Source organism: Geotrypetes seraphini, chromosome 6 (assembly GCF_902459505.1).
Source record: "Geotrypetes seraphini chromosome 6, aGeoSer1.1, whole genome shotgun sequence".
Lineage (NCBI taxonomy): Eukaryota > Metazoa > Chordata > Amphibia > Gymnophiona > Dermophiidae > Geotrypetes > Geotrypetes seraphini.
In genome coordinates, this window is record NC_047089.1 from 113,531,631 (window position 1) to 113,546,224 (window position 14,594).

General features: G+C 49.2%; 1 protein-coding gene across 1 annotated transcript in view; it reads left to right on the plus strand.

Annotated features, from left to right (window-relative positions):
• Positions 1–14,594, plus strand: part of HERC2 (HECT and RLD domain containing E3 ubiquitin protein ligase 2) — a 3,346,202-nt gene that overhangs the window by 2,257,085 nt on the left and 1,074,523 nt on the right. Inside the window, 1 exon segment of the mRNA XM_033948978.1 lies at positions 14,146–14,290. Within this exon segment, the coding sequence (XP_033804869.1) occupies positions 14,146–14,290 (145 nt within the window).

Here is a 14,594-nt window from a genome sequence, read left to right on the forward strand (position 1 = left end):
CCCACTACCACTGCTTCAGCTCCTGTGCCAATTTCTGCTTGACCTTCTCCTGCCGACTCGACTGTTCCTTGGTCTTCGGCTTTTCTTTAAGGCCGGCCAGTTCCATAGTGGCAGTTCCCTAAGGCAATTAGCAAAACCTGGTGCTTGATGCTCCTCCTCCCTTTTCGCTGGACCCATCAACTCTAGGGAATCTCTCTTGAGGCTGCAACCCACCCACCGCCTAGCGGAGAAATGCTTTACTAGCGCGTTTCTTCCTCCTTCACCTCTATGCCACCGTCCACCAGAATGAGTATTTTCAACTCAACACCTCGGAGGAAATCTCTTTGGAAACTATATGGGATGCTTTCAAAGCCACAATGAGAGGGCAAATAATTTCATATTTGGCGTATATTAGAAAACTGCTAAAAGTAGAATTTTCCAATTTGGAAAAAACTATTTTGATTTATAATCACAATTGGCCTCGAAATGGGAACAAAACACGTTACAGGCCCTTTTGAAAGCTAAATATAAGTATAATGAGATTTCCTCTCAATTGGCTAGGAAAGATTTGTTTTCTCAGCAGGCTCTGTATTATGGAAACTTGAATAAAGCGGGAAGATTATTGGCTAATTATCTTAAAGCCAAAATAAAGAAAAGTAAAGATTGTGGCCATTAAAGATGAGAACGGTAAAATTCATACTCAAATTGGAAATGTTTTAAAACAATTTTTGGAATATTACAAAGCCTTATATTCTTCTGAGCTTTATTCAAATAAATAAATTGAGGGATTTGATTTTTTTTTTTTTTTTTTTTAATTCTTTATTTATTTTTAACATGAAAACCATCAAGAAAAAAATAACTTTCTTGTTCAGATTATTGAGAAAGACATTACAATATATAATAAATGAATATAAAATATAAAGAAAATAGTTTTCTTAATCAATCTTTAGTCCATTATTTATAGATCCAAGAATGTTAATGAGTGAAAAAAAAAGAGGAAATGGAATCATCCAATTAAACAATAAGATAGTGATTTCCTGACTGTGGTTACAGGATTAACTACTAAATTAACTTGATGTTATTGGACCCCCTTCAAGGCGTTTCATGGTGAGAAAACCTGTTAACTGAGATGGTTCAAAGAATATATATGTATTGGATCTATATTTTACAATACATTTACATGGATATCGTAAAAAGAAAACTCCCCCCACTGCTGCCACCCCTGGTTTAAGAAGCAAAAACTGTCGTCTACGTTTTTGGGTTTCCTTTGTCACATCCGGGAACATCTGTATCTTATGTCCAAGAAATTCTTTGTCTCTATTTTTGAAAAACAATTTCAGTAACCAATTTTTATCAGGTGTTAATACCACCGTAAGTAAAAGAGTAGCAGGTTTTACTATTTCTTTAAGAGAAGTTTCCAAAATTGTTGTTACATCCATTGGAGAATTCTGATTTTGTTCCAACTGAGAAGATTCTTCTTTTATTTTTGTTGGCAAGTAAAACACTTGTAGGAAAGGAGGAAGCATATCTTCAGGAATATTTAATATTTCAATCAAATATTTTTTCAACATTTCTTTTGCGGATATCGTTGAAGTTTTAGGAAAATTCAAAATTCTAAGATTATTTAAACGCGAAGTATTTTCTAAACTTTCAACTTTCCTTCTTAAATTGGTATTATCTCTGATTAAAGTACCCTGTACCTGTTTTACTTCTAATAGTTCCTTCTCAATTGTGTCTACTTTAGTTTTCAGTAGAGAAGTATCTTCTTTCACAACTTTAAATTCTTCCTTTTGTTCCAAAACTTTCTTTTCCAAATCCAATATTTGTGGAGATAAAGTCTGTCCCAAGCTTGCAACTAGGTCCCAAATTGAATCCAGGGTGATATTAGTAGGTCTTATTGAAGCAAATGTACCTGGTTGTATTGATTGAATTCCTCCAGTCTCAGGGCTTATCTCTCCTTTGCCTTGTTCTTCTAACTGCTCCACCGCTGTTTCTGCCTCAAGATTGAGAACTTCCGGGGCCAAGCTCAAATTAGCCTCCCGGGGTAGAGAGTCCACCACTTCGGTTAGACTGTCGTCCCTCGGTGAGCTGGCTCTCTGGGGCTGTGGAGGCGGGGATCTTACGTCGGGGCTCAGCGTCGACTCGAGCCCAGGGAAGTTCACTGCCGCCTCACTCGTTGCCGGAACTTCCAGCGGGCGAATCCCCGACAAAATTGGATCCCGTTGTAGGCGCCTCAGAAACTCATCTATAGCCACCGTAGGAGGGGTATCTGCACGCCGCGAGGCTCCGACTGCGCTTCTACCCCTTCTCTTCGGCATTTTGCGAAGGTAAAGTAAGAAGCTATTCCGAAAGCGTCTCACCCACAGTCATTCAATCGCGGCCATCTTGGATCGGGATTTGATTTTTTAAAATTAATTCATGGGCCAAAAATTTCCAAGCATATAAAAGGAAATCTTGAAGTGCCTATACCACATAAGCAACTCCAGGCAGCATTGAAGTTTCTCAGGGCTGGATCCGCCTCGGGTAGAGATGGATTTACAGTGGAGTTTTCAAATCATTTCAAATTATACTATTATCTCATCTTTTAAATTTATATAAATCACAACTGACTAAGGGTTGTATTTCAGGTACTATGGTGGAATCTTTAACCATTGTTTTGCCAAAGCCAAATAGAGGTTCCATTTTGGTTTTGAACTACAGGCCTATTTCTTAAATTAATGTGGATGGAAAACTCCTGGCTAAGTTATTGGCTCTACGATTAACCAAAGCTCTCCTCTATATGATCGGTATGCACCAAACAGTTTTCGTTGCTCAAAGCCATTCTTCAAATAATACCAGATTGGCATTTCATATGCTAAATTTAGCAAAAAGAATAGATGATCCAGCCTTTTCTGTTTATGGGAGCCCGAGACCTAGTGTCGAAGGGCGAAATGTAATACGGGGCTGGTGAGCCTCCGTGTTGCGGATCGGTGGGGCGGTCGGGGGGGCGGAGGAGCCAGCGTTGTGGCTGATTGGCCTGTAAAAGGCAAAAAGCCGATTTTAAATTTTATTGGTTGGGCTGGGGCGTGCACGGGGAGGCGAAGGGATAAAAGGGGGAGGGCTTGAAGGACTTAACTGTTCGGGTCCTCCAGGGCGGTTTTGCTGACTTCCGTGTCTGGTGTCGGCGGCGGCATGGCGGCGAATTCGGCAGCGGTGGGTTCGGATGTGGCGGAGATCTCCTTTTGTGCCGGCGATTCCCTGCTTGAGGACCCAGACGGACAGGTGGGTTCGGGAGGTTTAGCGGTGCAGGGCAGGCCGTCCCGCAGATCAAAACGGGATGCTCTGTCGGCCATAGCGATCGCTTCCTCCGCGGGCCGCGTGGCGGGTCGGTCTTCGGCGCCGGGAGTGTCCTCGGATGGAGTTGGGCCATGCAAGGCGACGGGGAAGTCGAAGCATGGTGGGCGGGGCAAGTCGGGCGGGCGGCAGTCCGTCCGGCCGGAAAGCAGCAGCTCTGGGTCTACTGGTCTGCTGCCGGGGACGGGGAGTGTGGCTCCTGTTACTCAGCAGGCTTCCGGTGACCGGACTGAGCCTGTAGATCTTTCTCTTCCCATTTCCGGTAGCGGTGGCTCTGCGGGGCAGGCGTCCCCCTTTTTCGGGGTGGATGGGTCTGCTCGTTCGGAGGGGAGGGTTTTTCGTGAGTCGCCCCAGCCATCCACCAGCTGGGGCGCCGGATCGTGGGGTGCTGGTTCCAGGGGGCCTTGTGGAGTGCCTTACGGGGCTTTCCCGTGGGGTCCTGGGCAGCAAGGATGGTGTTCTGGGCCACAAGGCTGGAATCCCGGCATGTTTTCTCCTTACTGGGGTGGGGGTGTCCTTCCCGGGTGGACAGGCGGGCCCCTGCCGAGTGGGGCTGGGGGCGCTGGTTGGGGGGCGCCTGGGGGTGGTTTCCTGGGCTCTGTTCCTGGTTGTGGTTTTTCTTCACAGAGTCCGTTGGTCGTGCCTGAGACCCAGTGGAGCGCAGTTGGCAGTGTTCCTGGTCCATCGACAGGCGGCGTTGGGGCAGTATCTGATCGGCTGCACAGCGAGGGAACTTCGGTTACTTCGGCGTTGGAACCAGTAGCTGTTGGCAGTGGCGCTGCTGGTCCCTCGGTTGATGTGGTGGTTGCTGGCTGTGGCGTCACTGTGGTGGAGCGTCCATCGATATCCTCGGCGGAGGTTGTTTCCGGCGACATCTCCTTTCCTGTGGAAGAACCTTCTGTTTCGGGTAAGGTAGCGCCTGCTTTGGTTGCTGGGGGAAATCCGGTAAAAAAGGGGGTAGAGGGAAGCGGAGGCGCAGGCGTGATTCTTCTTCATCTAGCCAGTCCTCTTCCTCGTCCTCCTCTTCATCGTCGGCCTCCTCCTCTTTGGTTCCCGGGCCGGTGAGGGAGGCTGGTCCTGCTATGGGTGGCACCGTTGCTCCGCAGGGCGAGGGTCGGGGCGTACTCGCTTTGGTGGCCCTGACCGAACTTTGGGAGCGGGTGCCGCGTACTTTGAGGCGTAAGATTAGGCGGCGTTCTTGCATTGATATCTTTCGTCTTATGGAGGGTAGGGTGCATCGGCGGAGCCATAAGAAGTCGAAGCGGGAGGTGGGTTCTTCCAAGCTTTTCCCAGTTGCGCGGTCCATCCTTAATTGGATCCGTTCGTTTATGCGGCTTGCTAGCGTATGGGGGCGTGCGCATCCTAGTGATTATGGTCTATTGCTCGCTTACGCTGATTCTGTGCTTGACGCGTACCAGCGTTTCGGGGGCTGGACGTGGTTGAACTATGATGAGGCGTTTAGAGATAAAATGGAGGAGAATTCTCATATGTCCTGGGGAATTCAGGATGTTAACCTATGGCTGACGCATATGTCCTCCAAGTCTGGGGCGGTCTCTGGGAGCGGGAGCCATGTTCCAGCGGGCGTTTCGGGTGGCGGATGGCCCTTTCGGTCTGGGACGGGGGTGGGATCCGGTGGGGGAACTGGCAGCGACGTCTGTTGGAGATTCAACAAATCAAGTTGCTCCTTCACAGATTGCAGGTTTCGTCACGCCTGCTCCCAATGTGGGCTGCCTCATCCCTTGCTTAAGTGCCCCAAGAAACCGACTTCGGGGCCCTCGAGCGTGGGCAAGTAGCGGTGCTGTCCCCACGCCGGTTTTGGTGAGTGCATTGGCTCCTTGGCTGCGTCTTTACCGGCCGGAGCGCGTTGATACTCTATTGGAGCGTGGGTTCTCAGTTGGCTTTGAGATACCTTTTTGGGGTGAATTGTCGGGGGGTGCGGTCGCGCAATGCGTCGTCTGTTACTCAGTTGCGTTCGGTAGTACGTAGTAAATTAGGGGAGGAATTGCGTTTAGGGCGGATTGCCGGTCCTTTCCGGGAGCGGCCTTTTCCAGTCATGATGGTGTCTCCGCTGGCAGTTGTTCCTAAGAAGGAGCCCGGTAAGTTCCGCCTTATTCACAATTTATCTCGTCCTGTTGGGTGTTCTGTTAATGACGGTATTCCGCGGGATCTGTGTACGGTGCGGTATTCTTCAGTGGACTGTGCCGTTTGGCTTATCCTCAGGGCTGGCCGTGGGTCCCTGTTGGCGAAGGTGGATATCCAATCTGCCTTCAGGTTATTGCCCGTTCATCCTCTGTCTTACCATTTGTTGGGGTTTCGTTTTGAGGGTGCATATTTTTACGATCGTTGTCTGCCCATGGGATGTTCTATCTCGTGTGCTTATTTCGAGATGTTCAGCATGTTTCTTCATTGGGTGGTGGTTGAGCGTGCTGGGTTGGACGCTGTGGTACACTATCTCGACGATTTCTTGTTCATTGGCCCTCGGGATTCGGACGAATGCGGTCGACTTAAGGGGGTTTTCGAGGCGATGGCCGATGAATTTGGGATACCTTTGGCGATCGACAAGTCAGAGGGTCCAGTTACGTCCCTGGTTTTTCTGGGGATCGAGTTGGATTCTGAGGCGCTGGTGACTCGTCTGCCGGTGGTTAAGGTTCGGAAGTTGCTCAATCTCATTGAACGAGTGTTATCTGCCCGTAAGTCTACTTTGCATGTTGTTCAGTCGCTTATTGGCTCCCTTAATTTTGCTTGTCGGGTGTTGCCAATGGGCCGCGTCTTTTCGCGTCGGCTGTCTGCTTCCACGGCAGGGGTGCGGGATAAGCGGCATTTTTTGTGACTGTCGGCAGGGGTTCGGGCGGATCTCCGCATGTGGGCTTGTTTTTTACGAGACTTTAATGGCTGCTTGCCTATGCAGGCTCCAGAGGTGTCTAATGGGGATTTGGAGCTATTTTCTGATGCGGCGGGAGGAGTCGGTTTTGGCCTTTACTGTCAGGGTGCTTGGTGTGCTGAGAGGTGGCCCCAGGATTGGGTGGCTCGGGGTTTCACACGTAATATCACGCTTTTGGAATTGTTTCCCTTCATTGTGGCATGCGAACTGTGGCCTGACAAATTGAGGGATAGGCGTGTACTTTTTTGGTGTGACAACCTTGGGGTTGTGGAGGTTGTTAACAGGCAGACGGCTCGCTGCCTGTCAGTAGCTGTGCTGGTCAGGGCGTTGGTTTTACGCTGTTTGCGTCTTAATGTCTTTCTTAGGGCTCGACATGTGCCTGGTTTGCAGAATGGCATTGCTGATGCTCTCTCCCGTTTCCATTTTTCACAGTTTCGTCGACTCGCGCCGGAGGCTCACGTGGAAGGTTTGGCGATGCCGAAGCATTTGTGGAGCCTGGTCAAGAAGGAGTGTGGGAATTGCTCCGTTTGTCGGTAGCACCTGCGACTTGGTCACATTACTCAGCTGGTTTCCGTGTGGTTTCTACCTTTTTGTTCAGCAGGGGTTGGGTTCCAGGGCATGTGGCCGAGTCCTTCCTTGAGGATTTCGTGCTGGATTCGAGTAGAGCTGGTGTCTCCAAACGGGTGGTTCAGGGGCGGTTGGTGGGGTTTGACTTTTTCTGTCGGGCTTTGGGTTGGAGTTGTCCTTCCTCGGGTTTCGTGGTTCAGCGTTTGCTTCGTGCACTGGGCAGGGTTGTTCCTCCCAGGCCTGATTCGCGCTTGCCGATTCAGCATGGCTTACTCGTTCGGCTTTTATTGGTTTTACCTGATCTGGCCCACTCTTCATACGAGTCGGCCCTTTTTCGGGCGGCTTTTTCGCTTGCCTTTTTTGGGGCGTTGCGTGTGGGGGAGTTGTTGGTTAGTGTAGCTGATAGGGCTAGAGGGCGTGGGTTGTTGGTTCACCATGTACGGCTGGGAGTCGGTGAGGTGCGAATTTGTGTGGCTAGTTCCAAGACGGATCAGGACGGTCGTGGCCAGTGGTTGGTTCTTCATCAGGTTGTGGGTTGTGTTTCTTGTCCTGTGGTTTGCTTGCGCGATTTTTTGTCGGTGCGAGTTGCGGTTTCCCCTGTATTGTTCGTTCACGCGAATGGGTCCCCTCTTTCCAGATTCCAGTTCCTGGCGGTGCTTCGTTTGGCCTTGGTGCGCTGTGGTGAAGAGCCTAGCCGTTATGGCACTCACTCGTTTCGGATTGGTGCAGCCACCAGTGCTCGTGCCCCGCTGGTATGTCGGAGGAGGGCATTCGGTGGTTGGGTCGCTGGGTGTCTGGGGCCTTCCGCGGATATATTAGACCGTCGGGTGCGGTTATGGGACCTGGGGGTAATTCGGTGGGTCGGTAGTGGTATAGCGGGGTTGTTGGATGAATATTTGTTCTGTCTGTGGCACATATGTTTTGTTTTTCAGGTGCTGGTCGGAGCAGTTCGGTGTGGATAATCGGCCATTCTTTTGTGCATTGGGCTGGAGAGAGGTCCTTGTTGCGTCCTGGAGGTCGTCACCTTGGACTTGGCCATCTGGGTGTTCGAGTATCTTGGTGGGGTCAGCGTGGTATGAGATGGTATCAGCTCTTGCCGTTCTTGTCTCATTTGTGGGATTCCCCTCGTCGTCCGGACGTGCTCATTATTCATTTGGGGGGTAATGATGTTGATTCTCTGTCGGCCCGACAGTTAGTTAATGTTATTAAGGATGATTTGCGGGTTCTTTTTGCCTGGTTTCCGGGTACGCATGTGCTGTGGTCGGATGTTATTCCGCGCCCGCGGTGTCTTGCGTCCCGTCGGTGGACTAGGGGGTTGGCTAAGTTTAACCGCCAGGTTGGGAAGTGGGTCGAGTCGCAAGGCGGTACTCAGTTGTTGCATGGGTGGGTTGACGTTGGTTGTAGTGGGCTTTTCCACGTTGACAGGGTGCATCTGTCCGACATTGGGTGTGATTTACTCTTGGATAATTTTGCGGTGGGTTGCGAGCGCGTTTTGGGTTTGGGTTAGCCGCCGCTCTGTTGTTTGGGGGGGGGGGCCTGTGGGACCACAGGCCTGTGGCGGATCTCCCGAGCTACTCGGTCATTGGGGCTCATCGGGTGATGAGCGGTGGGCCGGCGGGGTGCCGTGCCTGGTGGGTCAGGTGACCCGGATAAAGGGGCATGAGGGACATGCCACCCCTCAGACCCTTGTTGAAGTGGCAGGGTCGAGGGCACAGAATGTTTTGTTTTGGTAGCTCGGGGGAGCTCTTGGATTTATATTAATTTAAGTTGTGATAAAATGTTAACATGTTGATTTTGTATCAATAAACTGAGCTGCGGCTAATTACCCAAAATAGAGTTGTTGTGTTTTGTTTGAATAGTTAGGATGAGTACTTTGGGGAGAGGGAGCATGGGTCACAGGGAACTAAGGAGCTCATCCAGATCCTGTTGTTACTTTAGATGCAGAGAAAGCCTTTGATCGTGAAGAATGGACTTTTATGTATCAAGCAATGGATTGGTTTGGTATAGGACCCGGATTTATTCAAATGATTCAAACCATGTATAGTTCCCCTTCTGCCAGATTATATATTAATAATATATTTTCAGAGGGTTTCTGTCTGCAGAGGCGAGTTAGACAAGGATGTCCCTTATCTCCTTTGCTTTTTTATATTATTTTGGAACTCTTGTTGGCCATTCAGCAGGCAAAGGAGATACAGGGAATCGCATATGTAGGTCAAGATTATAAGGTTTTGGCCTATGCTGATGATATTTTGCTTCATTTGAGGAATCCGGAATCTACCATTCCACATTTACTGGAATTGATTGATAGATTTGGCAAATTTCAGGTTACAAAATAAATTGGAGCAAATCAGAAGTTCTTCCGTTAAATGTACATTGTGTAAAGGGCTTATTTGATCCGTTCCCATTCTTTTGGAAGGAAGAGGGTACAAAATATTTGGGTATTATGATTCTGAGAACCTTGGAAGACACAATGACAGTAAATGAAAAGTCTTTATTGTTGAAAGTCAAAGAAATGTGTGAGCATTGGAATCCTTTACATTTTTCTTGGTGGGGTAGAGTCCAAACCATCAAAATGATGATTCTGCCTCTAGTTTATTACCAAATGAATATGTTACCAGTTTATTTTCCATGGTCCTTTTATAAAAAATTGAACGGGATTCTTACAAAATTTATTTGGCTGAGTAAAACTGTTAGAATAGTCTTAGGGCTCCTTTTACTAAGGTGCTAGCATTTTAGCGCACGCAGCATATTAGCGCGTGCTAACCCTGTGCTATGCAGCTAGAACTAACACCAACTCAATGCTGGCGTTACTGTCTAGCGCGCGCTGTTCCGCGTGTTAATGCCCTAACACAGCTTAGTAAAAGGAGCCTTTAGTATCTTTGCAAAAAACCAATTTTGGCGAGTGGGGTAAATTTTCCAATTTTTTATAGGTACCATCAATCCTTCATTCAGCGTCAGGGTATGTATTGGATCCTTCCTTAACTCATGGAGCATCTTCCAGACTGGCTAATATTAGAATGTTAACTCATGTCCCCATTTTGATTGTGCCATGTTTTGAGTATCAAATTGCCTAAGATTTATAAGGACAATAGCATTTTATTCTCCACCTGGTATACCGTATTTTCACGCATATAACGCGCGCGTTATACGCGTTTTTACCTACCGCGCATACCCATCGCGCGTTATATGCGTGAGCGCGGTATACCAAAGTTTTAAAACATAGTTCCCAACCCGCCCGACGCCCGATTCACCCCCCCAGCAGGACCGCTCGCACCCCCACCCCGAACGACCGCTCGCACGCGCTCCCACCCGCACCCGCATCCACGATCGGAGCAAGAGGGAGCCCAAGCCCTCTTGCCCGGCCGACTCCCCGACGTCCGATACATCCCCCCCCCCCCGGCAGGACCACTCGCACCCCCACCCCGAACGACCGCTCGCACGCGCTCCCACCCACACCCGCATCCACGATCGGAGCAAGAGGGAGCCCAAGCCCTCTTGCCCGGCCGACTCCCCGACGTCCGATACATCCCCCCCCCCCGGCAGGACCACTCGCACCCCCACCCCGAACGACCGCCGACTTCCCGACAATATCGGGCCAGAAGGGAGCCCAAACCCTCCTGGCCACGGCGACCCCCTAACCCCACCCCGCACTACATTACGGGCAGGAGGGATCCCAGGCCCTCCTGCCCTCGACGCAAACCCCCCTCCCCCCCAAGAACCTCCGACCGCCCCCCAGCCGACCCGCGATCCCCCTGGCGACCCCCACGACCCCCCCACCCCCCTTCCCCGTACCTTTGGTAGTTGGGCCAGAAGGGAGCCCAAACCCTCCTGGCCACGGCAACCCCCTAACCCCACCCCGCACTACATTACGGGCAGGAGGGATCCCAGGCCCTCCTGCCCTCGACGCAAACCCCCCTCCCCCCCAAGAACCTCCGACCGCCCCCCAGCTGACCCGCGATCCCCCTGGCGACCCCCACGACCCCCCCACCCCCCTTCCCCGTACCTTTAGTAGTTGGCCGGACAGACGGGAGCCAAACCCGCCTGTCCGGCAGGCAGCCAACGAAGGAATGAGGCCGGATTGGCCCATCCATCCTAAAGCTCCGCCTACTGGTGGGGCCTAAGGCGCGTGGGCCAATCAGAATAGGCCCTGGAGCCTTAGGTCCCACCTGGGGGCGCGGCCTGAGACACATGGTCGGGTTTGGCCCATGTGCCTCAGGCCGCGCCCCCAGGTGGGACCTAAGGCTCCAGGGCCTATTCTGATTGGCCCACGCGCCTTAGGCCCCACCAGTAGGCGGAGCTTTAGGATGGATGGGCCAATCCGGCCTCATTCCTTCGTTGGCTGCCTGCCGGACAGGCGGGTTTGGCTCCCGTCTGTCCGGCCAACTACTAAAGGTACGGGGAAGGGGGGTGGGGGGGTCGTGGGGGTCGCCAGGGGGATCGCGGGTCGGCTGGGGGGCGGTCGGAGGTTCTTGGGGGGGAGGGGGGTTTGCGTCGAGGGCAGGAGGGCCTGGGATCCCTCCTGCCCGTAATGTAGTGCGGGGTGGGGTTAGGGGGTCGCCGTGGCCAGGAGGGTTTGGGCTCCCTTCTGGCCCAACTACCAAAGGTACGGGGAAGGGGGGTGGGGGGGTCGTGGGGGTCGCCAGGGGGATCGCGGGTCGGCTGGGGGGCGGTCGGAGGTTCTTGGGGGGGAGGGGGGTTTGCGTCGAGGGCAGGAGGGCCTGGGATCCCTCCTGCCCGTAATGTAGTGCGGGGTGGGGTTAGGGGGTCGCCGTGGCCAGGAGGATTTGGGCTCCCTCCTGGCCCGATATTGTTGGGGAGTCGGCGGTCCTTCGGGGGGGGGGGGAGGGATGTATCGGACGTCGGGGGGGGGCATCAGGCTTTCAGGATGGGGACAGACCTTCAAGGGGGGACAGTGCACGGAAGTCAGGGGGGGTGAACGGAGAGTCGGGACAGCGCACGGAAAGTCAGGGCGGGCGAAAGGAGCGTCGGGCAGCTTGCGCGGTATACCCGTGAGCGCGGTATATCAAAGTTTTTGTGCAAATCATCGTGATTTCTGCGCGCTATATTCGTGTGCGCGTTTTATACGGGTGCGTGTTATTTGCGTGAAAATACGGTACATTAAAATTTATTAATAATTTAACACCTATTCCGATCCATCAATCCACATGTCAATCTCTATGGTTAAACTCCCAAGATACAAATCGGCGAGTCTAAAATTCTCTAGAAACATTGGCTGTAGGCCTTAGATGATGTGATCTCCAATGGGAAAATGTTAAATTTATTACAATTGCAACAATCATTTGGCATTTCAAAGTCTCAAGCTTATAAATGGTTGCAGTTGAAACAGGCCATTCATAAAGGGTTCCCTGAATGGCAAAATTTAAAAACTTAGTATAGCTTGCCGGGCCTATGTTTTCAGACAGATTTGCTAGGGCATCAGGCCGCCAAGTGGTATAAATTAATATCTGAATATTTGAACAAGAAGCCTAAAACTAGTCTAAAAGACATTTGGAGCATTGAGGTAAAACAGCAGATTTCTGCTACTCAATGGCCACGGATTTGGACTTGGAGGGTGAGATGTACAGCGTCAGCATCTATGAGACAAACTTGTTTTTTTCTGTTGCATAGAGTTTTTTGGACCCCAGTTCGTTTGCTGAAGTTAGACAGTTCAAAATCTAATAGATGCTGGCACTGTCATCTTGAAATAGGGACACTGGATCATTTGTTGTTCTTTTGTCCTTTGATACTCAAGTTCTGAAAATCAATATGGGAACAAATCAATTTGATTCTGGAGTATTCGATTTCATTGTCTTATGAGGTGGTGATCTGTGGTACATTGTTGTCACCTAAACCTTCATTGGATAGATATAAAAGTAGACTATTTGCCATAATGACTGAGACAGCCATGCAAATGGTTACTAAAAACTGGAAAACTTGGGATAGACTTAATGTTGCCTTTTGGTGGGGGTTCTTTATGTTTATGTTACAAATGTGAGAAAATGAATTCAGAAATTACATGTAATAAGCAGCTATATAAATTAACATGGGGTCCATTGACAAATTTTGTTAACACTGATTAGCTAGATTATCCCCTTATTTCCTATTTGATTTACACATCCAGGGAGGGTGGGGGGTATTATATTTTCTTGTATTCATTGAATTAGGGTGGGAGGGGGGAAATATTTTGTAGTATTTATTTGATCAATTGTAAGTGCTGTCCTGAAGTCAGTTGTATGTATATTTTAATGCACTGTTTTTGAATGGAAAATTAATAAAGAGTTAAAAAAAAAAACCCAACTAATCAAAAGAATATTGCTGGAGTATGCAATTTATAATTGGTTCTTAATGAAGCAATTATAATTCAAATGGAAGATGTACAAACTACATATTTTACTAATGAATTAAATGATGTCATAAACCCAATAAAATGGCCAGTCACTTGATTCTTGGTTGGTATCTGTTTTTTTCCCCTGGCCTCCTCCAGAGATGGAAGAAAGGGACGAGAGATATGAAACCTGTTCATATATTACCTAACAGGTTCAGATTTGCCTCACAAGCAAGTTTAACGTAATTCACCCAGCACAAGTTCTAGCTATAACCAGAGCAGGAATAAAAGTCCACACCAATATATCAATGGCTTTCCTCAGCCATGCAAACACCCTTCATTCTTCTTCATTCTGTTTCCAGGGCTTTGCTTCAGCCCACGGCTAGGGAAACTGGAAGTCTCTTTCTTTCTCTGGTACCTCTCTCTCGGGAACCATCTTCTCCTGGGACCTGTCTTCAAATCACTGTAAGCTAGGCATATATATATTTTCCCTGTCTGTGTCCCACTTCTCTGATAGCAGGGTTGAATTACTCCCATACCTGTCCCATATCGCTCCCTGTTGCCCAGCGGACAACTGCATCCCTTAGTGAGGTAAAACTCCTTAATCTTTCCCAGAGAGCATAAGATGAAGATAAAAGGGGATAGACTCAAAAGGAAGGGAATATTTAATCATGGAAAGAGTGGTGGATATGTGGAGCTGTATTTGAATTCAAGAAAACATGGAGAGGCATGTGGGATTTCTTAGGGGGAAAAAAGATAGTGGATGTTGTTGATGGGCCACATGGCCTTTATTTTCTGTCATTTTATATGTATATATTTAAAACTTGCCTCCATAAAATGAAAACCCCTTTAGTATATTAAGCTCTTATTAAAAGAATGTCAGGAGCTAATTTTTTTGTGTGTAATTTAACTGTTGATTCACAGTATGTGCTTCCAGTAGAATGCAGTATCTAAACATTTTTTTAGTTATTTTAAGAAATATGAATTAAATTGTGAGACTAATCCAAATCATTCAAACTGTAGTTTATAATGCTATTTTAATTTTTTGTGTGCATCATAGGGGCAAAGGGGATTATTTCAGACTGGGCCATGGCACAGATGTTCATGTGCGAAAGCCACAGGTAGTGGAAGGACTTAGAGGAAAGAAAATTATTCATGTAGCAGTAGGAGCACTGCATTGCCTTGCTGTCACAGAAACTGGACAGGTAAGAGCAGCTAGCATTATGACATATGGTGTATGTGAACGGAGAGTTGGATGTTCTTTTTAAAAATAAAAAATTGTTTGCATGGGAATCCTCTAAGGCAGTGTCCCAAAAACTTTCTGGAGCTGTGGCACACTAAAGGTAGTGGCCGTGGCTCGAGACACCTGGAAGTGTGTGGATATCACCGTGATGATGTCACATGCATGTATGACATCATCATGTCGATATCCGCACGTGTGTGAAGGCCATCCAGGCGGGCTCTGAGATGCCAGCGGGGGGAGGGGTGCCAGAAGGGAAGAGGGCCAGA